Raw genomic sequence first — 21800 nt, 5'->3', positions numbered from 1 at the left:
GCTGGTCTGGGCGTGGGATCGGTTGCCCAGAGAGGCTCTGCCACCTCCATCCCTGGTGGCTTTCCAGGTGCCACCGGAGGAAGTCATGAGCAGCTGGGTCTGAATTCAGGGTTGACCTTGCTGTGAGCAGAGGGTGGTTGTAGGGATCCTGAGGTTCCCTCTGGCCTGCACGAGTTTGTCCCCACGGATGCTATTAGGCTGATGGGTGACGAGAAACGAGTGGCTCTGGCAGCTCTATGGATGTGGCGCTAAGGGAGCTGCAGCCATGAACGCACCCAGAAATGCAATGTGAAAGCTTGTGGTGGTTCAAGCTCTGCGTTTCCGGCCCCGGCTGCCACTCGAGCTTGTTTGTCCTAAACTCTTGATAAAGGTGGTGGGTCTTGGTGGCCTTGGGAAGTGCTGTGACCTTGTTTTCGTTTCCTTTTTGCCTTGTTGATGATGCTCTGCTCAATGGTGGTGGTGCAGGGTTGGGATGGGGAGCAGGTTTGGTGGCCGTGGGGTACCAACCCCAAGCTGGTGGTGGGGCAGCAGCACCCTTTGGCTCATGGGTCCCCAAGCAGTGCAGTCCTGGGTACACAGATGTGGCCAGTCTTAAGGCCATGTTGACTTCCAAACCTCAGCGTAGGGCATCTGTCATCACCCCTTGCCCAGCTGCTGGCTCTGCTCTGGGAAAGGTCCCACCTACTTGCAGGTTGTAGAAACCGCTGTCATGTCCCAGCTCTGTCCCTTTGGTGCCCAACGGAGCCACTTGCTCCCCAGACATCCATGTGTTTGCTCCTGCATAGAGTGGTTTCCAGCATCGCCTCCCCAACCTTCTGGGAGGGTCAGGCTGAAACTCTTTGTCTTCTGGTTCTCGATGTACAAGTGTGAGGCCCCTGAAGCGCAGCTGTCCTGTAAAGCCAGGATCTGCAAATAACAGCTCAGGATCGTGCGAACACCCCCCGAAAAGTCCATTTATTGATGTGATTCTGGTGCTTTTTTGGTGGGTTGTGGAGATTTGCCATTTCTCGGGGGTCTCTGCCCTGGCTGCTGGGACCAAGGAGCTGGTGTCTGGTCAAGCAGGGAGGGAGAATGGGGGGCCATCAGCATCGATGCGAAGGCTCACCTTGCTGCCCGCAGAGCGGCCCAGGCTCAGCGGGCGCTCCTGATCGTCATTTTAATTAGCAATATATTCTGGCGGAGAACAAAGGTCTGTCTCACTAAAGCAGATGGCGGGGGGGTTGGTTCTTGCCTTATTATGGGGAGAGGCCGGGGCGAGCAAACGGCAGAGGCTGCAGATGCTCGCCCGGGCCCCGAGCTGGAGGGCGGCGAGCATTGAAAGCCGTGGCCATCTGCTCCTCAAGCCCGGCCAAGCACGCGCCTGCCCAAATAATAATCATAATAACAACGCATTCCTGGGGTCGCCCCTCCCGGCCCGCCGATGTGTGTGACCTGCATCCAGCTGTAGCACCGCCGGGGCTGGGGGAACAATGACATGGGGATGAGCCAGCCACCCCCACCACCACCCTTGGCTTTGTCCTCCCACTGGCGGTGGCCGACCCCGAGCCCCAGCCACACAAAGGGACCCCCGAGCCCTCCCCGGCACGGGGAGGGAGGTCACACGAGCTCCCTGGCGGGGGGTGGCAGTGGGTTACCACCACCCCCCAACAGCCTCTTTTGGTATTTATGGAGTTACCATGTGCTGTGGTTTGGGGGCTCTTGGTTTGGAGGCGGGCCCTTGAAGCAAGGGGGGCTGGTGCTAAATGCTTTAGATCTGCTTCTGGAATCGAATATATATATATGTTGCTTATGGAAAAAGGCTTGGAGGCGGCAGTGGCCCCCTGTTTCTGAGCATCGCTGCCTGGATTCACCTCGGTGCGCCCCCACCACCCCCACCCCCGGGATGCATGGCCCCAAGGATGAGCGGCTGCAGGGTGGTAGCTCTGCCTGGTACCCAAAGGTACCTTCTCCCAGCACCGAACTGGCATACGTAGAGGCCCTTATGGGCTGGGATGGTGTCAGCTCTTGCGTTGTTGGGGACGTTTGTGTTTACGGGCTGTTGTCTGCCTTTGCAGGCAGTAATTTGACGGCACCTGTTGCCTCGGCTCCTGCTTTTTGTGTGCTTGTCCTGATGGTTTATCCGGCAAAGCAGCAACCTGCCACCCCAGCGCCTCGACGGTGGTGCTAGCAGGACAAAAATCTGCAGCTTTCTAGTGTGATGTTAGATATTGTGTTCTTGGCTTTGTCTGGAACATCCGGCAGAGCCGCAGGTTCCATCCCTGCCTGTGATCTGCCTCTGCCAGGCTGATTTCTGCTGGGGAAAGCAAAGGTTAAGCCCCCCCACACGCACACTTCTCCATCCAAGGCCCTCCCCAAAAGCAGAGGGGTATCGAGATGCTGCAGGATCGTATGGCCCTCGGACGGTCCAGCAGATGAAATGGGAGCAAGCAGAAGAGCTAAAAAAAAAAAGTCCGGTGACCTAATCCAGTTTCCATGGCAACGTTGTAGATTAATGGCTTTTAGCTGTAATCTGAATGAGATGTATTGAAGTTTTATATGATGATTTAGAGCCTCTTTATGTCCTGGGTGACTTTGACTTCAAATCCATCAGTCACGTGCAGGCAGGAGTATCCACTTGTAGCGGCGGCGAGGCAACATCTGCCGCTGCTGCTGCTAAACCAGGAGTTAATATTGCTGAGCATCGCCTGTGAGTAAATACCCTCAGATGGTACCAGGGTGGCAGAGACAAGACAACATGTAATACCCGGGGAAATCATTTTAAATCACGTACTTCTGCCCTGCTGCCGGTGCCGCCTGAGCTGATGTGGTATCGCCACTGAGGAAGCAGGATGGCTTAAGACCAGCAAAGAGTGTGGGTTTGGGGTTTTTTGGGGGGGGTTTCTTTTTTTTTTTTTTCCTGTTCCCCCCTCTAGCTAGCTCAGCATAGAGCTTGTTGGCAGCACGGCTCTGTCTCCTGACCCACAGTTAGCAGAGGCGTTTTGGAGCGGAGCTTGGGCTGCTGGCCCTCGAGCTCCGCAGGCAGATGGGTGCCCCTTGTCAAAGGGGAAAGCACAAAGCAGCGAAAGCTTCATTTCCCCGCATCGCACGTGCTCTGGAAGCAGATGTCCCCATCGCAGTCGTGGGCTCATTGCAACTTAATTAACCTGCCACGGATGTGCATGTCCCCCCACCCTGGTGCCTGGGACACCCGGGCTCCGCGGCTGGCGTGGGTGACATGGTTGTCCATGGAGGGGAACCGGGATGAGGGATGGTGGTATTCCATGCAAGTTTCTGCCGACGGCTACTCATGATGGGGATGCTCGAGACTCGAAATGTGCTGTGCTCCCGGCTTGCAGGCTGGAGATCCACGTGGGCTGGGGGTAGCTTTTCTGCAATGGGAAAAGAGGGTGCTGGAAGGAGAGGATAACCCAACCGCAGGCGCTCATGCAGCCCATGATCTTCCCTGTCTCCTCATCTCGACCATTGATACCTCTAAGACAAGCAGCATGGTTTGCTTGGAGGGCAAATCCCTCGCTCTCCCATCAACCTGCTGGACTCGGATCTGTCACCTCTCGTGGGTTGTTTGCAGGGCATTAGGTGTCTCTTGCTGCAGCTGGGGTTTATCCCTGCCGAAAAACCTTGTGTGCCAGCAAAAGGCAGCATCAAAGAGCCGTGGATTGCCAGCCCAGCCCGCGGGGAGCGGGGAGATGAAAGCCTGGCGGCGTTGCTGGAGCCCTGTAGCTTGTTTGATGCTGATTGCAGAGTCTCTTTCATACGGGTGATGTCTTGCAATAGTAATAACCCGGGAACCTTTCGTTTTCTCCCCAGCGCTGGAAGACGCGAGACAGCGAGGAGTATGAGGCCGAGGGTAAGAGCAAACAGCAGCGCTTGTGTGTGCTAATTGTCTCTTTAGCTTTGAAGGTGAATGAGAGGAGCACTTTGGGATGGTCTCAGGCCAGCTGGGCGCACTGAGCGGTCCCAGCCTGGCTTGACAAGGGGCACGTGGGGCAAGCAAGCCCCGAGTTGGGCACGAAAGCTAAAGCAGGGCTCCTTGGAGGGCACAGTCTTGTGTCTTACCCTTTCTGCTCTCTTTTCTTCCTCCTGCCCGGCGCGGGGGCTGCCCTGCTGCAGGTGTCCCCGGTGTCCCTGGCCCCAGCACCCCCAGAGCAGCAGCCGGGGCCGGTCCTGGTCCCCACTCCTGCCCCGGGGGCTGCTGGCTGTAGTGGGGCACGGTGGGCACTAGATGTCAGCACGGACCAGTCATTAAATGTGTCCTAATTGTCCTGTAAGACCCCCCCCTCCCCCCGGGGTGACTGTGGGGCTTTGGTGCTAACCCTCAGCCGGACCTGCAGCATGCAAAGATATGTTTATAACTAAGCCATGCAACTTATAACTGCTTCAACACCTCGTCCATCTTCCAACCATTCTCTAACCCCTACCCCATCCATGGGGACCTCATTTTTGCTCCAAAAGCTGCTATTCCAGGGAGTGGTAGCGGGTGGAAGGAGGTGGCCTGGCAGCTGAGGAAGCTCTTACTGGTTGGTGTCTAGTGAGCGTTCCCAGCTGGGTGAGACTGCACTCCAGGCATTTGCTGGGGGTAGAGGAAATGTGTTCAGCTGAAGGCTGTTGGGTTTTCTCCTTCCCCTGAAGGGCTGTTTGGAAGTTATTAGATTAAAACATACACTACAGTTTACATTCAAAGGGGGTGGAAGTTTAGGCAGCTCCACCTGGGGGGTGACGTTTATGGAGACGGGCAACCACTGAAGTTCTCGACCTGGTCAAGGTATATGTGGATATGAAACTCGCACAGTCCTTTCCCTTGATCCTGTAACTGCCCAGAAGAGGAGGGGTCCCTTCTCCATCCATGCCAGCAGCCAAGGTGGCAGGGCTGCGCTTCCCCTGGTCACCAGCCCATGTTGGCCATCGGACTCATCCATGTCCCCAGAGATCCTCCTGGCTGCAGCTCACCCTGCGCCTGCATCTGCCTGCTCTAGGTGAACCTGCTCGGGCAGGGGGGTTGGACTTAGATGATCTCCTCTCTTAGAGGTCCCTTCCAACCCCTATCATTCTGTGATTCTGTGGATATGAGGTTCCCTCGCCTGTGGTGCCCCATACGAGTTGAATGCTGAGCAGGATCTGCACCCTCTGGGAGAGTCCGATAGCCATGCTGGTGCTGGTACCCCAAAATTACAAGTGTGCAGGATGAGGTAAGGCACACTTGGGGTCTGATGCGCAAGGAGGGAGGCTCTGCCTGCTGTAGCAGTGAGTCCCCTGCGACATGCAGAGCCCCCAGGTCTTCTGGTGGTCACTTGCATGCAGTGGTTGGGCAGAAACCGGAGCAGTTTTCCCCATTTTCAGGGCAGCTGCGCTTCTGGAACCCAGATGACCTGAATGCCTCCCCCAGCACCTCGCTGCCTACCCCAGACTGGATAGAGGAGAAGCTGCAGGAGGTCTGCGAGCACCTCGGCATCACCAGGGACGGCCTCCTGAACCGGAAAAAGCTCGTCTCCATTTGCGAGCAGTATGGGCTCCGAACGGCGGCCGGGGAGGTGAGTGGCCACGTACGGAGCCACACGCACCAGCACACAAGCCTGGGTTTTAGCTGTGGCCCCCACAAAGCCTGTCCTGCAGTTGACCCCAAGCCTGAAGCACAAGTGCTGGTTAACAGGTTGCTACTTGGAAGGCGGTTTTCACCTCCAACCAGTGGCTTTCCAGCGATTTTGTTAGTGTCAAACCATCGGACATGGGAGGCTGTTCTGGCAGAAGGCAGACGCCAGCCTTGCTGACACCGTAGCGTGTGTGTCCTCTCATGCCATCGTGGAGTAAACTGGAATTTCAAAACATATCCCAGATTCCAAGCATGTCTCCTTAATCCCAGAAATCTTCTAGCTAGACAGCAAGTATGGGTTAAAATATTCATAGATGGTTGCTTTTGACTTTGTGAAGGCCTGCGGGCTGTTCCTGTCCTGTAGGAAGAGTCCACGGGAAAATTATTTCTCTTGCAAAAAGTCTCTCATCAATTTAGGATTCAGTTTTGTAAAAAAAAAAAACCCCAAAAAAAACCAACCCCAGACTGTTTTGCATCTTAAAATAACATGGCTTGTAATCATTTCCTTCATAAAAGCGTGTTTCTGAGCAGGTATTCCTTTGCAAGAAAATGTTTTCAGGATATTAAGGCAGAAAATGCAAAAATAAACCGTAGACAGAGAAATGGCGAGGGATTCATCTTAATATCTCTGGTCCTTACAAGGTTCGTCTCGCTTTTCAGAAAGCAGACTGCCCTGGAGCATAAACCACATTTATTATAACCTTGCAGTGTCTTACTGTGTTTTTGGTTTGTTTTCGCCTGGTCGCTTCAAGCTGCTGGGGTTTTGGCATCTCTCTCTCTACCTTGCGCTGAATCCCTGCGGTCACCCCGTCTCGGGAGCAGAATGGCACAAGGGGTTTTCGCGCCGCCTCGCAAGGTGGAGGCTCCGAGCTGAGATGACCAGGAGCTTACACGCGTTGACAGGCAGGATTTTCATAGTGTATGTGGCTCTGCAGTTTTCCATCCAAAGATTGCCGTGCCCCAGCGTTAGGCTGATGCAATGTGCCAGGCAGCTTTTGCTTTGCCTTTTTTTTTTTTTTTGTAGAGCCTTGGGAATAGGATGTTTTCTATCGTGCCAAATCGTTACCGCGGGGCTTTTGGCAATAGCAGGTGCGATTTCTGTCCTCTGCCGCTTGCAGGTCCTTGAAGAGGTGCTCCATAACCTGGAGCAAGATGGCACCATGAGCATAGAGGACTTTTTCTATGGCTTGTTTAGAAACGGAAAGTCGCTGACGCCCTCGGCGTCTACTCCGTACAGACAGCTGAAACGACACCTCTCCATGCAGGTGAGAAATCGAGGTGGATCTTGGAGTAAAAGCAGGAGGAGGGGGGAGAAGTGCTGGGAAAATTCCACCTTACCTGCCTCCTCCTCTTCCTCCCGTCTTTGTCCCTGTGGTGGGGACAAATCGGAGGTCCCTTTGGAGATGGTGGCAGAGCTCGGGGATTGGAGCAGAGCCGGGGATGCTCCGGTGAGCACAGCAGCACCGTGGGCATCTGCCTCTGCCCTGAGTGAGAGCGATGGGGTGAAGCTGCTGCAGGCTTTCTCGGGGTGTGGGGGGGGATAAAACAGAAAACGCGCCCCTGGTAAAGGGGAGATGGCTTCCCTTTGCCGTGGCGTGGAGATGGCTCTTGCAAGCTCTGAAGTGCAGTAAGTAAATGGTATAAACTGGGTGCAGGGGGAAGCGGTGGCTGGGGGTAGGCTGGATGCTGTGGGCATGCAGGTCCCACATAGAATCACAGAATGGTTTGGGCTGGAAGGGACCTTAAAGGTCATCTCGTCCCACCCCTGCCCTGGGCAGGGACACCTCCCACCAGACCAGGTTGCTCCAAGCCCGGTCCAGCCTGGCCTTGAACCCCTCCAGGGATGGGGCAGCCACAGCTTCTCTGGGCAACCTGGGCCAGGGGCTCACCACCCTCATGGCCAAGAATCTCTTCCTAATATCTAACCTATATCTACCCTCTTCCAGTTTGAAGCCGTTAGCCCGTGTCCTATCACTACATGCCCTTGTAAAAAGTCCCTCTAATTTTTCTTTTTTCTGCTCTAATATTTTTTTTTTTGAGAGAGAGAAAGAGTTTGACATCTTTGCCTGGAGGCTGAGGGCTGTAGCAAAAGCGCCAGTGCATACGCTCCCTGCAGGCTTTTTAGGGGAGGTGACGCTTGAAACCAAGAATGGATAGCGCAAAACACTTTTGGAGCATTGAGGACAGCTCTGAGGCTGTTCCTCCTCGGGATTTATTTTAAATCTGAAGCGCCTGGTTGCGCTGTGGTGCCGTGAGGTCAGCAGCGGGGCTCCTGCCGTCTATTTGCTTGGCAGTGGGGAAACGCAGACCTTAATCCTTAATCTCCAGACTACTGTTAGCGAAATTACATTTATAAGCCTTTCCCGTCGCGGGGTGGCCAGATGCCCGGCTCTGCCCGTGCCCCGTCTCACCCTCTCCCCTCTCCCCGCAGTCCTTCGACGAGAGCGGGCGGCGCACGACCACCCCCTCGGCCATGCCCAGCACCGTCGGCTTCTGCCTCTTCTCCAGCTTGGACGATGGGATGGGCTACGGCTGCGTGGAGGGGGTCCTCGACTGCTGGCACCAGGAGGGCATAGAGAACAGCCAGGAGATCCTCAAGGTAACCAACACCTCCACCTCACCCCTTTTATTTACCTTATTTTTTTAATCCTCTGTGTGGGATGCTGGACTGTAGCTGAATTATTTTTATTTTTTTTTTTTCCCCCCTCTTTAAACTTCCCAGTGCTAAGTGCCGAGTCTGACCGTTCTGGGAAACTTCTGATCGTTTCCCTTACTGGTGCGTCCCAGAGAGCTAGAAGTTAATGATAAAAAAAAAAAAAAATGTAGCGTGACTTCCAGCTCGGCTCAAAGAGGTCACCTATATTTGTAGAAAGCAATTTAATTCCTTTACCTCCCTGAAAAGCTGCACCCGCAAACCTTTTAGCACGGGGATGAGCTGAATTATTGCTCGCGCCGAGGTGGGAGGATGGCACTTGAAATCCTGCCCCGCAGTTAGCATTTTATTATACGGAGTAAAAGGGTAAGGGGGTGGCAAATCAGATACCTGAAGTAAACCCCATCCCCGTCCCTCTCGCTACAAGCCATGGGTGGGAGAAGAGAATTTCACATGTATTCTGAGAGCGTCGCTGGGCTCCCTGCAGCAGCGGTGGCAGATTTCTCTTGGCATCTAATTGCGGATTTTGAACAATCCAGGTTGTCATAAATGCTTGATCCAAAGCTCTGCTGTTGCTCTCGGGCAATAAAACCCACTTGTAGGCTGGGCTCGTGCAGACCAGCTTGATAACCTGGTCCTGCTTTTACTGGGCTCACGTGGTACGTCTTTGCCTCCTCTGCTGCTTGTTGTTTTCCTTAGCTCATAGCTCGCTTTTACCGGTGGCCCTGGGGTGGTTTTTCCGGTGTTTCAGCCCCACCGCTAGCCCCGCTGCGCTCCGCTTTGTGCTCTGGCAGAGTTAGGCTGAAGGAAACGACAAGCCGTTGCTGACGATAACTTAATTTCTAAGAGGTGGGATCCTTGCTACCGCATACCTCCTACAAGGCTGCTTCTGTGCTCTCTCCGTTGCAAGAGCTGGTTTTGTTTGTCTCGGACCACTTTCTTGCAGCATTTAAATACGTAAAAAGGCCGGTGTAGTTAGGTCCCGTAGAGAATTAACACTTTTAATCAGGCGTGAGCTTAATTTCCTGTTGGTCTTGCAGCACAACCAGGACATTTTTTCCATCCCCGCAGCTGGCAGCAGCTCTTCCACGTAGGAAGGTGGCAGAGATGTCTGGTTTATTGCCCCAAAGGCATTTGTGACAGATTAATCAGCAAGCAAAGATCTCTTCTGAGCCTCCTCATTTTATTCTGTCACTCCACGTAGAAACGTCTCCGGGCTCCTGCAGGGCAGGGAACCTCGTTCTGCTCTGACGCCGCGCTGTTTTGCAGGCTTTGGATTTCAGCTTGGATGGGAAGGTGAACCTGACGGAGCTGACGCTGGCGCTAGAAAATGAGCTTTTAATAACCAAGAATGGAGTCCACCAGGCAGCCCTGGCCAGCTTCAAAACGGAGATCAGACACTTGCTGTAAGTCACCAGGATCACCGGCTCTGCCGCTTCCTCGCTCTCCGTTTTGCCGAGCGGGAGCTGAAGTAGCAGCCGATTAATGGGGGTTCATAGCATCTCTCCGAGGGGTATCGGTGCGGTGCTGCCACTCCGCCGCAAGGTTAGGTTCTCCGTTAGCTCGGTCGGAAACTTTCAACTCTCTCATTTTGCGTGGGCGAACCGCTCAAGCCCAAGCATCGCAGAAAAATATACTTTAAAATATAAAAATAAATAATAAAATAATTAAAAAAAAAAAAGGCAAAGCGGCAGGCTGTTTCCAGCCCCACTCTGCAGTCTGGAAACGGGCACCGCAACCTGCAGCGGGTGTTGATGGCCAAGGAATGCGAAACTTAAGGCTGGTGCCATTTGGTAAGCAGGACCTTTAATCCCAACTGATTTCTTGCAGTAGCGTTCCGTAGGTTTTGCCATGTGGTAGAGGCATGGGTGAGGGACAAAACCACCAGGTGTCCCACCCCCCCCACCCCCTTTTTTTTTTTTTCATTTGAAAGTCAACATAGTTTGACTTGGCACAGCACTTGCCATGCCAGCTCCTCTACTGAGAGAGTGTGGGAGATGGGAAACACCTCCCTGAATGTATATTTGTTAATTTATAAATTATATACATGTACTACTGGAGCTCAAATGCTTTGTTTCCACGCACCAATGGATCATCTTGTCCAACCCCTCTGGAGACCCCCACTCCAAGCGTCGCACCCTCAGTTCTGCCTTGGTTCATTGCTGTTGGGTAACTGTTGCATCCATCTGCCACGAGCACAAGCTCCAGTCGGTGGCGGTGTCTGGATTGTACTGCAAATCTTTGAATAGTTTAGATTATTTATCAGCTTCTGCGTCCACCTCCATGCAGTACCATAGGTGACTCTTGCTGGTCCTGCACATGTCCTGTTACCTATCGGCTTATCACTTGTACGTGCAAGCTGCCTGTTCCACTTGCGTGGCTGCAAGATGAGGCTTCCCATGGTTTGTGTCTACACGTCTAAATACATTTTTACACTCACCCAGTGGAAAGATTTGTTATTAAGTTCCCATCAAGGAAGCTGCTCAATGTAACAGATCTTAGTAGATTGGACATAGTGTAAGGATGAAGTGGTAAAGGTAAGAAAATGATGAGAACAAGTAAATGGGGCAGAAAGTGGCCTGGCAAAATGGCACAGAGCTGCAATTTGGGGGGGCTAGACCACAGCTGAGGAGTTCAAGCGTTGAGGTCTTGGGACCTATGTGCGTATCAAGACATGTCCAGAGCTATGTGTGCAAGTTCATATCTAGTGACTAAATGCAGTTGATGAGGCCCTTGGAGAGCTTTCTGAGCTGTTCTTTTCTGATGAGCCCCTTGCAAGTACCTTCTCTGGGGGAGCCAGGAGGGGTGACCTAATCCAGGCGGGCTGTGTTTTACCCTAGGGAGAGGGTTGACCAAGTGGCCAGAGAGAAAGAGAAGCTGCGCTCGGACTTGGAAAAAGCCGAAAAGCTGAAATCCCTGATGGCCTCCGAAGTGGATGACCACCACGCGGCAATTGAGCGCCGGAACGAGTACAACCTCAGGTATGGCGTCCTGGTTCATCCCCCTGCTCCTCTGTGGCGTCACTGCCACGGCATTGCAGGGACGCGGTGACAGACATAGTGGCTTGGTGCTGGCCGACTGTCACCGAGCTTCGCTCGCAGCGGTGTCTGCCGCCTGCTGCTGCTTATGAGCTCTTCTTATCTCCGACGCCTTCATAGGAAGCTGGATGAGGAGTACAAGGAACGAACTGCAGCTCTGAAGAACGAGCTCCAGAGGGAGCAGGAGCAAATCCTGCAGCAGGCAAACAAACAGCGGCTGGAGCTGGAGCAGGAGATAGAAAAGCTGAAAACAGATGAGAACTACATCCGGGACCGCCTGGCCCTTTCCCTGAAGGTAACGGGGACTCAAAGCAGCTGGCATTTTTCCCCCCCAAAGGTCAAGGGTGCCCAGAAGTGGGGAGCGAGGCTCGCAGCGTAGTCCTTGGTGAGAGGATGTGTCACAGTGCACGTGGAGCTCGCTCAAAGTCACTTCAGCAGCCAGACAGAGGCGTATCCCTGAGAACTGTTTTTTGGGTCACCTTGATAGGTCACTCCTTGGATTCATAAGGCTCCAGTTCAAATCTCTGCTGCCATCAAGTGCAGAGTGTGCGTTGTGTACAGCTACTGGCTGGGCCGTCTGCCTTGCTGGCTCTTTGGCTGCCCAGACAGGAGATAATAAGTCTTGACAAAGTTTAAAATACTACTTTAAAAACAAATAATAAAAAAAAAAACCACCTCTAAAGCAAGCTTGCTGTTACGCATTTCGATGATTTATCCGCTGCCTAATGCAATGGTGTCACCCAACCGTGACCTCACAGATTCACATCCTTTTTCTAGATTTTTTTTTTAATTAGAAAACATTTAAGTTGAAACTCTCTTTATCTGACCACTGCCTTACCATACAATTAACTTTTGCTCAGTTTAAAATAAATAAATAAATGGTAGCATTATCTTACAAACGACATCAAAAGCACTGCCAGTCCGAGGGAGCTAATATACCCTTGCAGATGTTCAGGCAAGCGGCTTTTGAAGGGGGTGGCTGTCCTGTGAGCATCAGGAAAATCGTAAAATATTCCTCCTGAAGCAGCCGTCTGGAGGGTGAGAGGAGCAGAGGAGCGTGGAGTCTGAGCCGGCTGTGGGTCTGGAGTTCACACTCGCTGTTTTGCTGCGGGAAGAGGGGTTACGTGTGCGTGGATTCATCATTCTCCTCTTCGGCTGAAGCTTGTAACAGCGTTGTGCTCTGATGTGACTGGGAGATTAGCCTTTTCTAAGGAGTTACCACGTGTTAATGTTTTCCTTCTCCAAATGCTGAGGCTGTTGGGGATTTTTGTTTGGTCCAGGAAAACAGCCGCCTGGAAAGCGAGTTGTTGGAAACGGGAGAAAAACTGGCCGAGTACGAAAGTTTGGCAAGCAAACTGCAGAGGAACTTGGAAAACGTCCTGGCTGAGAAGGTAAATATTCCTTTTCCCGGTATGCTTCCAGAATTAAATGGCTTTTCAGTTACTACACTCGAGCTGCCAATTTAAGTAATAGCCGGAGGCTCTTGGGGTCCCTACCCAGATGTGACCAAGCCTGCCTTGTTGGCATGAGCTGCCTGCCTGACTTCCAGTTAAGGAAACTAAAGATATTCCACCTTAGCTGTAGTTTTACACTAATTGATAGGGGGGAGCCTCACGGTGAAATAATCATCCCACAGATCTGCAGGGATCGTTTTTTCCCCAGCACGTAGTTTTTGATAGAGCCACCGTGCTGGTCCTTTCTAGGGTAGATGACACACGAGGTGTTAGGTGTTACCTGGCATCTCTGCTGGACTTAGGCGAAAATCGAGGTGAACAGCTGATGATGGTCGTATTGTAATAAACTCATCAACGTCAGCTTCTCCAAAGGCATTTCAGTGTGTCTGCATCCATAGACAAAGCCTCCTCTACTGGGATTCTCACCCAGCATCTGTTTTCCAGACTTCTTTAAAGCTGGGATTATTTATCCAACTGAGACGTGCGTCTGCTAAAACTAGGAAGCTGTGCTCTGAAATCTAAAGTTAGCACGAGAGCTACGGCGAGATAGCAGCTAGTATTTGTCAGGGAGGTTGCTCATTGCCCCCTAACCAGCATGGAAACAGAGCTTCTGTATTTAAAATAAGCGAAAACAGAGGCTGCTTGCCAATGGCACCCGGGCTGTGATGGGCCGGGCCGTTTGGTGGAAGAGTTAACTGGATCATCCCGTTCATGCCGTTTCAGTTTGGTGACCTGGATCCCAGCAGCGCTGAGTTTTTCCTGCAGGAGGAGAGGCTGGCACAGATGAGAAGCGAATACGAGCGGCAGTGCAGAGTAAGTGGAGACCCAGCACCCGTCTGCGCTGAGAACACCCTCACTGCAAACAGCAGCCCAGAGCAGCGATATAATGCTGCTGGGGTTTTTTTGTTGTTGTTGTTTTTTTTTTCCTGTGTAATGGTTTTTTTCCATTAACCCAAGTTCTTGCAGGACGGAAACTCTTGCCACAAAGGCAATCGGCCAAGCTATGAGGGAGGAGGTGCCACGAGGGTGGGCTTGGGTAGGGTCTATGGAGCATCCTTCATCCCCCAGCTGGACATCAGGCTCAACTCCTACACTAGCGGGTTTTTGATTCACGAAATAAACTTTGCCCTAATTTGAGTTCAGAACAGCAGAAATAGGATGTACCCGAGTTTTTAGTGGTTTCCAAAACCAGTAGCGTTTTCTTAAAATAAAACTGAAAATCTGAAGCTTGTCTTCTCCTCCCCAAATCTTATATGGCTGAAATACTTCTTCAAGGTGGGCCCACAAGTGTCTATTTACATATTGACTTTCTGATGACTACTATGGTTACGGGCATTCGGTTCATCTGCTCTGTATCATCCTTTTCATTCAATAAAGGACTACCGCGGCAAAAGTCAGTCTAATCTGAAACAGCAGGGTAGCTCTCTTAGGAAGTTGCCTTTTAAAAGCAAAGATTTTCTAGAAATAGTTGCTGAATGGGTATGTCTTGATAATAAGTTGCTTGAATATGCAATCGGTGGCTTGTTTTTTTTTCTGGTACTGTCTGATATGAATCAGTATTCAAGGTTCACTTTCTGAACCACTGAAATCTGCAGAATTGCATGTTTACACATTCAGGGATTCGTTTTCCTCAATAAACGCCGTTCACTGAGCGGGGCGCATGGCGTTTGGCACAAACACGCGGGATATTCCGCTGGCAAGCGAGCAGAAAGTACCAGATGGCAAACGCAGTAATGAGGATATCTCTTTCCTAATTTGATCCTTTGCTTCTGATTTGATGATTTATTTTTTTCCAAGTAGATGGTGTTTGAAGAGGTATTTGACCGTTTGAAAACGTGCCTAAGCTGCCGTTTAAAAAATTTCGTAGGAAGAAGGAATAAAGTGAAAGGTCCTGGAGCATGACGTGCTTTAGAGGCAGAATATGTACAGGCTGTCGGTCTGAAGAAGGTTCTGCTCTTTTAGTGAGAAACACCTCTGTTGTTTGCACAGGTTGGAACCTGGAGAAGAGCGTTGTTTTGCGGATAGGATGACTGTGGCATGACGGCAGGGTTATCAACGAGTCTTTACCTACTATAATTCCCTCCTAAATGTCTCACTGTGGGTCTGTGTTGATGTACAGATGCTCAGTTGCCTTGGTTGCTTTCACTCAGGCTTCTTTGTCGTGTCCTCCCCCACCCCCCGACTTCTCAGGAGCTGCAAGACCAGATAGATGAGCTGCAGTCGGAGCTGGAGGAGTACCGTGCCCAAGGCAAAGTGCTCAGGCCTTCGCTGAAAAATTCGCTGTCGGAAGAGTTCGACATTGATATGAAAAGCCACGGCAACAGTGGCATTGAGCCTGACCAAGGTAAAGTGCATCTCCTGTGTGACCAGCTTCTGTGCTGTAGGTATTGATGGTAACATCGTGGAGGCAATTAACGTAAAAAACTTTCCCAGACCTTCACAGTGAGACTCGGACACCACCTCCGTTTTGCTCTTTACCATTAAGTGGATATTCAAAACCGAAATTAATGTTCGCAGTTTCATGTCTCTCTGTGCGATGGGAATCTGAGAGCTGCAAGTAGCTGCCTAAAATATAAATTGATGCAATAATTTTGTTGAGAATGTATCTCCCTGGGCTTCCAGAATATGTATATAATTACTGTTTTTAAAGGGCTTGGTTCAGAAGACTGCAATCCATTAAATATGAGCATAGAGGCAGAAATGGCTATTGAACAAATGAAGGAGCAGCATCACAGGGATCTACATCACCTCAAACAGGAGCTTGAAGACACGGTAAGCTACTTTAAGTTAAACCTTCACAACTCTTCCAGCCTCTTCATACAGGTGGGAATGGTCTTGAAGAAGGACTTTTTAATTCCTGGTCAAATGATAACTTTTCTGTGAATCTGAGCCTCTGCATTCCCTGTTCCTTCCGCACGTTGCCATGCGATGGAGAGGTGCTGGAGAGGGCTGAATGAACGCTGCAGTAGATCCTCACGCCACCCACCAGCTCACGAGAGAGCAGTCGAGCCTCTCCGAGGCAGTATCGCGTTTCCCGTCTTGAAAGCCTGCTGCATCCAAATTAGCCACTTCATTCCCGCTGCCATGGGATAATTGTGGGTTAGAAAGGCTGCTGGCAGGAGTCTGTGTTGCTAAATGCTGTCCTTGTGCAGTCTGGTGGTGTTGAAATGTGATCTGCGCCGTGGGAGTACGGAAACTCCGCTTGTTGCGATACCTGTGCTACGGAAAATGGGCCGTCAGCTCCCCATCTTTTGGGTGTCCATCTGCAGATTGATCTTGAGGTGCACTGGTGTGGAGATGGCCGTGGCTCTCTTCTCCAAGAGCTGGTTCAGGACCAGACGTCCGGGGTCCTATCAGGCTTCTACTGCATCCATCAGACCAGTGCCCACCTCCAGATGAGAGGTGGCTGTATCGTTATAATTGTTATAGAACTATAATCTGTTCACTTCATGTATGGGATAACACAGGTGCACTGAAACTGCGTTGTGACAAAGCTGGGATGGGAGTGGGAAAAGGGGACTGGTAAAATACTGCCCAAAAATCATTGACTTTCCCTTAAGGGTTCCATCTCAGTTGTGCTTAAAAGCAGAACAAAACACCAAACCCAAACACCGGTCAAAAAACCCCAACCAAATTAAAAAACCCAAGCCAAAGCCACCCCAGCCTTTTTAAAAGGAAAGGCCTCACCTGCCTCTTAATTTAGGGAAGGCTTTGAAAAAGTAATCAGTGAAATTTAAAAAAAAAAAAAAATTCCAATTGCAATTTGCAAAACTGACCTGGGACTTAAAAGTTGTTAGTGGCTTCTCTTTTCATAAATTTGCTTAATGGAAAAGCATTAATTTCCCTGTCTTCTAGATAATAATCATCTTTATCCCAGTAAGAAGTTAAGCTGAGCACTTTAGCGTCCTTTACAAGGGAAATCAATGTAAGATGCCAACGTGTAAATCAAAATATTCTGTAGAACGCATGGAGATATATAACAGCAAATTGTTGCAAAAGCGTTTCTGTAGAACATTCTGTAGAAAAGGAACCCATCCGATCTGTTTTCCTTTTTGTAGGTGAGCCATTACGAAAAGCAGCTAGATGAGACAAAAATCCACTGTGAAAAGGAGCAAGAGGATATGAGGAAGAAGTACACTGAGGAGATGCACGTCATGGAAAAGCAAATAACTGGCCTCAAAAATCAAATTGCAGAACTGCAAGGAGAGGCCGCAGTGCTCAGAGAACAGCAAGAAAAGCTCGACTGTAAATACAACGATGAGAAAACCAAATTAAAAATGAGTTTCGATGAGGAAAAAGCCAATCTGCAAGAACTGTTGAGGCAGGAGCACGAAGAAGATGTTAGAGCCAGGCTGGAGCAGGTAAACGAGAAGTTTAGCCAAGAACGGGAAGAACTGATTCAAAATGGTGCCTGGGTGGAAGAAAAGATGAGAGTTTTAGTGCAGAGGCTGCAGGAAGAGAAGGGAGAGCTGGAACGCAGCTTTCACGAGCAGCTGAAGAGGCTGGCGGAGGTGCATGCCCTGGAGAAGGAAGAGCTCCGTCAAGAGCTGCTGAGGAAGCACCAGCAGGACCTGGAGGAGGAAAGGTGAGTGCCACCGTCGGCGGGGACAGGAGCGCTGTGCGCTGACCGTGATGGCTTGGCCTGGTGGCCAAGGTGAACCTAGTGCAGAAATGGCTCCCCACGCTTAATTGGAGCGTACTAACTGTACAGCGCTGGTACCTGTTGTACTCCAGAACACTGGGCTGCTTCCCAGGGGCTTTTTCTTCTGACCTTCCTCAAGCAGATATTTCTATTGGTTTGATTTTATTTTTTTTTAGCTCACCTGAAGGCAACAGTGTTGAAGCATAACCAGATGTGATTAATTTGAGTTCTGTTCAGGATCCCTGTGTTTTACAAATCCCTGCTTTGTACTTTTAAGGCATTTGGGTTTTCAGAGTTCTCCTTTCCTAAAGAAGTAAAGGGATGGCTTTTATCCAGGATCAAGTGTCAAAAAAACCTGAAATTGTCCTGGGGTGACAGGGAGAGATGATGGGGTAAGAACATCTGCCCCTACAAATCTGATCACAAGAATTAGAAGGGCCTATATTGTACATTAAAACTCTTCTGAGGACTTTTTGTGAGTTATACTTTTCCAAGGCAATTAGATTTTTATTTTTGAAGCTTCAGAAAATTGCCTCAAATTTAACTTGGGCTCTCAGAAGCACCCATCAAATAGTACTTCTTCTAAAACTCCGTGAAAAAGTAATTTTTCAGCTTGTTTTATTCAGCCTAAAAAGCCATTTGAATCTCCTTCTGAGTTAGCCCAGCGTTTAGTAATGTATTATGTTAACCATGTTTAGGACAAAAATGGAAAGTGACTATAAGAGAAGAGCATCTCATGCAGAAACTCAGTTTTCTGCCGACACACAAACACTTGTGAATAAATATGAAGAAACAATCCAAAACCTGGAAGGACGCTACCAGCGGGAGTTGCAGGAACTTGCCGAACAGCAGAGAGAGGAGAAATCTCAGTGGGAGTTTGAGAAGGATGAGATTGCTCAGGAGGTCGCCGAAGCTCACGAGCAACTGAAGGAAAGTCTGGCAAACGAAAAGGCCGTTTCTTCTGCCCTGACCCTGGAGAAAGATCTCCTGGAGAAGAACTTCAAGGAAGAAGTGAACAAGCTCGTGTGCGAGAGAGAGCAGCTTCAGAAGGAGCTGCGAGACCTGAGGAACGCTGCCGAGAAGCAAGAGAAAAAGCTGAATGATAAAATAGCGCAACTCCAAAATGACCACGAGCAAGAGCTAAAGAACAGGGAAGAGCATATATCCATGGTGGAGGAAAACGGGAAGCTGGCGAGGCAAAAGCTGGAGAGGCTTGACAAGGAATATAAGCAAGAGAAAGAAGAACTCAACTCCAAACTTCTTGATTTGGAGAGTTTAAACAAAGACATTTGTGTAAGAGCAGAATCAGAAAAGGCTGAGATGAGTTTGGAAATCTCAAGCCTTCAAGAGAAAATACAGAAACTGCAGTGGGAGACCCGCAGTTTTTCCGTGCTACAAAATCACTATAGGGTCCTGGAAAATGAATACGCAAAAGCAAAGAGCAAAATTGCGGCTTCCTGTGGCATGGCGCTTCTGGGAGATGAGGCAGACGTTCTCCTCAATCTACAGAAAGTGCACGAGCAAGCCGTGAAGGAAAACGTCAGAATGGCTGCTGAGATCGTCAGGCTGCAGCGCAGGCTGGAAGCCACAGAGCGGGAGCCCGTGCCACCTCCCAGTCCTGGCTGCTCCGAGTCCGGCTCAGAACAATCTCAGCTGCCAGACGAAATAGATCCCCTTTTTGAAGGGTTGCCCAGCGATTGTAAAGACGCAGAGAAAGGAACAGATTCGAACGTCCTTGTGTTTTTGGAGGCTGATGCTACAGACCTGGAAGAAATGACTGAGATGGATTCCGATTCAGAGAATGCGTGTGTTAAAGCCAGAGCAGCTGGGCACACGCTCAAGGTGCAGGGGTGTCAGATCCAAGGAAGCAAAGCAGCACTGGGAGCTGATGGCCATCAGGACTGGGACAAGAACCAAGAGCTGCTTTCTCGGGTGCCTCTGCTGCAAAACAAGAGAGATCTGGAGAAAACTCCTGAGAGACGACCCAGACCAAAAGTGCTACACGACAACGTTAAACAGCAGAAGGTTCATCTGCTAAATCACAGAATAACTCCCCAAACTAAAGGGTTTGTTCCTGACGCTGTGAAGCTTCAGGTTGAGCTTGAGAAGGCTGAAGAACTGAGTGAAGCCTCTCTCCAGCTTGATCATGTTCCTGGGTCAATGAGTGGTGACCTGAAAAGTGTAATAGCTCAGCTTTGGAAAAGGGCAGAAGAGTTAGAAGACAGATTAATGGCACAGGCCGAGCTGCTGTCGCTGCAAGAAGAAATTCAGGTAGAAAACGAAGATCTGAAATCCGAAATGATGAAGTTAGCTGAAAAAAATAAAGTGCTAGAAGACAACCTGCGTAAGCTGAGAAGCCTTCACGGCAGACTAGAAGAAAGTCAACTGGGAAGTAGTAAGCTTAGAGAGGAAAAGGCGCAGCTCCTCCAAAAAGTTCAAGAACTGGACGATGACCAAGAACAAGATGCTCAAGGAAACACAGTGGCGTGCAATGACAGGTTAAGACAGCCTGGGAAGCTGGAAGAACATGCTGCTGCGTTTACAGCTCAGCAGGACCCGGCTGCCCAAAGGGACAGCAGGGTGTCCTGGGAAAAGAGGGAGCCGCAAGAACCCAAGGGAAAGCTGCAGGAGAAGGTTGCTGCTGCGGTTAACCCAGATGACACGCATCTCCAGGAGGAGAGGGATGCAGTGACGCACGGCTTGCAGAGCACGTGCACTGAGCTGCAGCAAAAAGTTGATCTTTTGAGGTAACGTACACTCGCAAAACTTTGGTGGGGAACCATGCCGGCCCCCCAGTAATCAAACGTGCCGCTTAGAAACTAACCTAGCATCCCGCTCACGGCTTCCTAGCTGCACCTGCCTGCCGTTAACCACTCTAGTTTAACTTTGGTTAGAAAACACTGCCTTGGACTCTAATGACTAGCAAGCAGGCTGATTAATTGTGGATAACGACGGTTGAAATAAATGTGTGTGACTTAACTCCTCTCTGAGCGTGGCCTAACGTGAATGGTGGAACAGGAGCGACCTGCCGGCTGTTGTGTCTATGGATGTAGTCGCCTTCGCAGTGTGTAGCTGATGGTCCATCAAAAACCCCCGTATTTTTATGTCCAAAATACCATGGTAACACTTCCAGAATGCTTTTAGCTTTTTACTAATATCACCTCTTCACTCGGTTCGTTCCCTTCTAGTACTGAATGTTGTTTGGAATGCTAAAAGTGCTTCTGTTTTTCTCAATATTTAAGTTAATACTAGAGGATTATGGTAACTTTTTTTTTTCCCCCAGCGGGAGCACTTAGTGTTAGGAATCCATCAGGTGTGTTGATACGGTAAATACCATTATAACACAGAGAACATAATAGGTTACCTACTTGTTTTTAACCGCTGTGTTTCAGCAAGGATTATTTTATATTTTTTTTGGAGGTCGTAAAGTGGCTACGAGTGGCTTAATTATTGTTCAGCACCAGCTTCCTGCAGGAACTTGGGTTTTTTTCGGGTACTAACCCATGGCTAAGTTATTTTCCTACAGTGGCCTCAGGACAGAAAAGGCACTTTCCAACACCTGCTGTTCCCAGCACACCGGACTCTAGAAGCTGGGGAAACAGCTCGCTCTCCTAGAAATCTCCATATTGTGGCGTTAAGCTGTTCAAAGTTATTTTTAACTTAAGGACTGAAAGGTGTAGTACAACAGTAGCGTGACACTCTTACTAGGTATCTTCGGTTTTTAACTAACTTCAGCTGCACAAAAACACGCACGAAAAGCCCCTTTTTCCAGTGATGTGGGAAGCACTCTTACCAAATGAAATGTAAAACCCGTGGACAGTTCATACATAAAATAAGTGCATTGCAGCTTTGTTTTGAAATATTACGAGTAGTTTAGGCTTTTAGTAGGTTTTTCTCCCTGTGGGCTGAGCTGATACGCGGAAAGAGTTTTCACTCGTCTCGTCTCTCTGCCGCAGGTGTGAAGCCGAGAAGCTGAGAGAGGAAAATGCTATTCTGAAAAACGAAGTGACTTTACTAAACGAGGAAGGTAGCGCTTCCAGCCTGAAACTGAGGGAGCTAAATGGATCCCGAGAAGAAATGCGGTAAGAATTCAATGGGGCACGTGCCACGTCCGGCTCTCGCGGTAGGGCAGGCACAATGGTTACACCCCTTCTCTCAAAGCTCCTTCATGCCTTAAACCTTCTACAAAACTTGAAACAGGCTTATTCCATGGTGCCGTTGGAAATACAGAAGGTTGACAGTCTATTCCTCAGCCTTTTTTACCTGCCCCAGCTTGTCCTGCCCGTTCCTAGAGCCACAGCTGGGGCGCAACCGCAGGAGTTCAGGTGATCCAGTAACACGTACAAACACAGGGACCTACTTATGAGCCGATCTGGTGCAATTATTCTTGCTTCGGCCAAGGCAGAGCTTGTTGGGCTGGCGTAGC

At 50.1% G+C, this 21800-nt stretch overlaps 1 protein-coding gene across 9 annotated transcripts in view; it reads left to right on the top strand.

The window, feature by feature from the left end:
- Positions 1 to 21800, top strand: part of NIN (ninein) — a 66848-nt gene that overhangs the window by 23415 nt on the left and 21633 nt on the right. For 7 of the 9 annotated variants that reach the window (XR_010070892.1, XM_063333820.1, XM_063333818.1 and 4 more), the window contains exons 5-18: positions 3808 to 3847; positions 5338 to 5528; positions 6706 to 6852; positions 8019 to 8186; positions 9510 to 9646; positions 11081 to 11221; positions 11399 to 11573; positions 12559 to 12669; positions 13456 to 13545; positions 14923 to 15076; positions 15383 to 15504; positions 16791 to 17317; positions 18073 to 20121; positions 21331 to 21456. Coding sequence is in view for 8 of the 9 variants with exons in the window: in XM_063333820.1 (XP_063189890.1) it covers positions 3808 to 3847; positions 5338 to 5528; positions 6706 to 6852; positions 8019 to 8186; positions 9510 to 9646; positions 11081 to 11221; positions 11399 to 11573; positions 12559 to 12669; positions 13456 to 13545; positions 14923 to 15076; positions 15383 to 15504; positions 16791 to 17317; positions 18073 to 20121; positions 21331 to 21456 (4178 nt within the window). In the remaining variant the exon portion in view is untranslated. The remainder of the gene's footprint in view (positions 1 to 3807; positions 3848 to 5337; positions 5529 to 6705; positions 6853 to 8018; positions 8187 to 9509; positions 9647 to 11080; positions 11222 to 11398; positions 11574 to 12558; positions 12670 to 13455; positions 13546 to 14922; positions 15077 to 15382; positions 15505 to 16790; positions 17318 to 18072; positions 20122 to 21330; positions 21457 to 21800) is intronic. The other 2 variants (XM_063333824.1, XM_063333825.1) reach the window with 2 other exon arrangements.

This window comes from Chroicocephalus ridibundus, chromosome 4 (genome assembly GCF_963924245.1).
Source record: "Chroicocephalus ridibundus chromosome 4, bChrRid1.1, whole genome shotgun sequence".
NCBI classification, from domain to species: Eukaryota; Metazoa; Chordata; class Aves; order Charadriiformes; family Laridae; genus Chroicocephalus; species Chroicocephalus ridibundus.
Note: the sequence above shows the minus strand (reverse complement) of the source record. Positions and strands in the feature narration are given on the sequence as shown.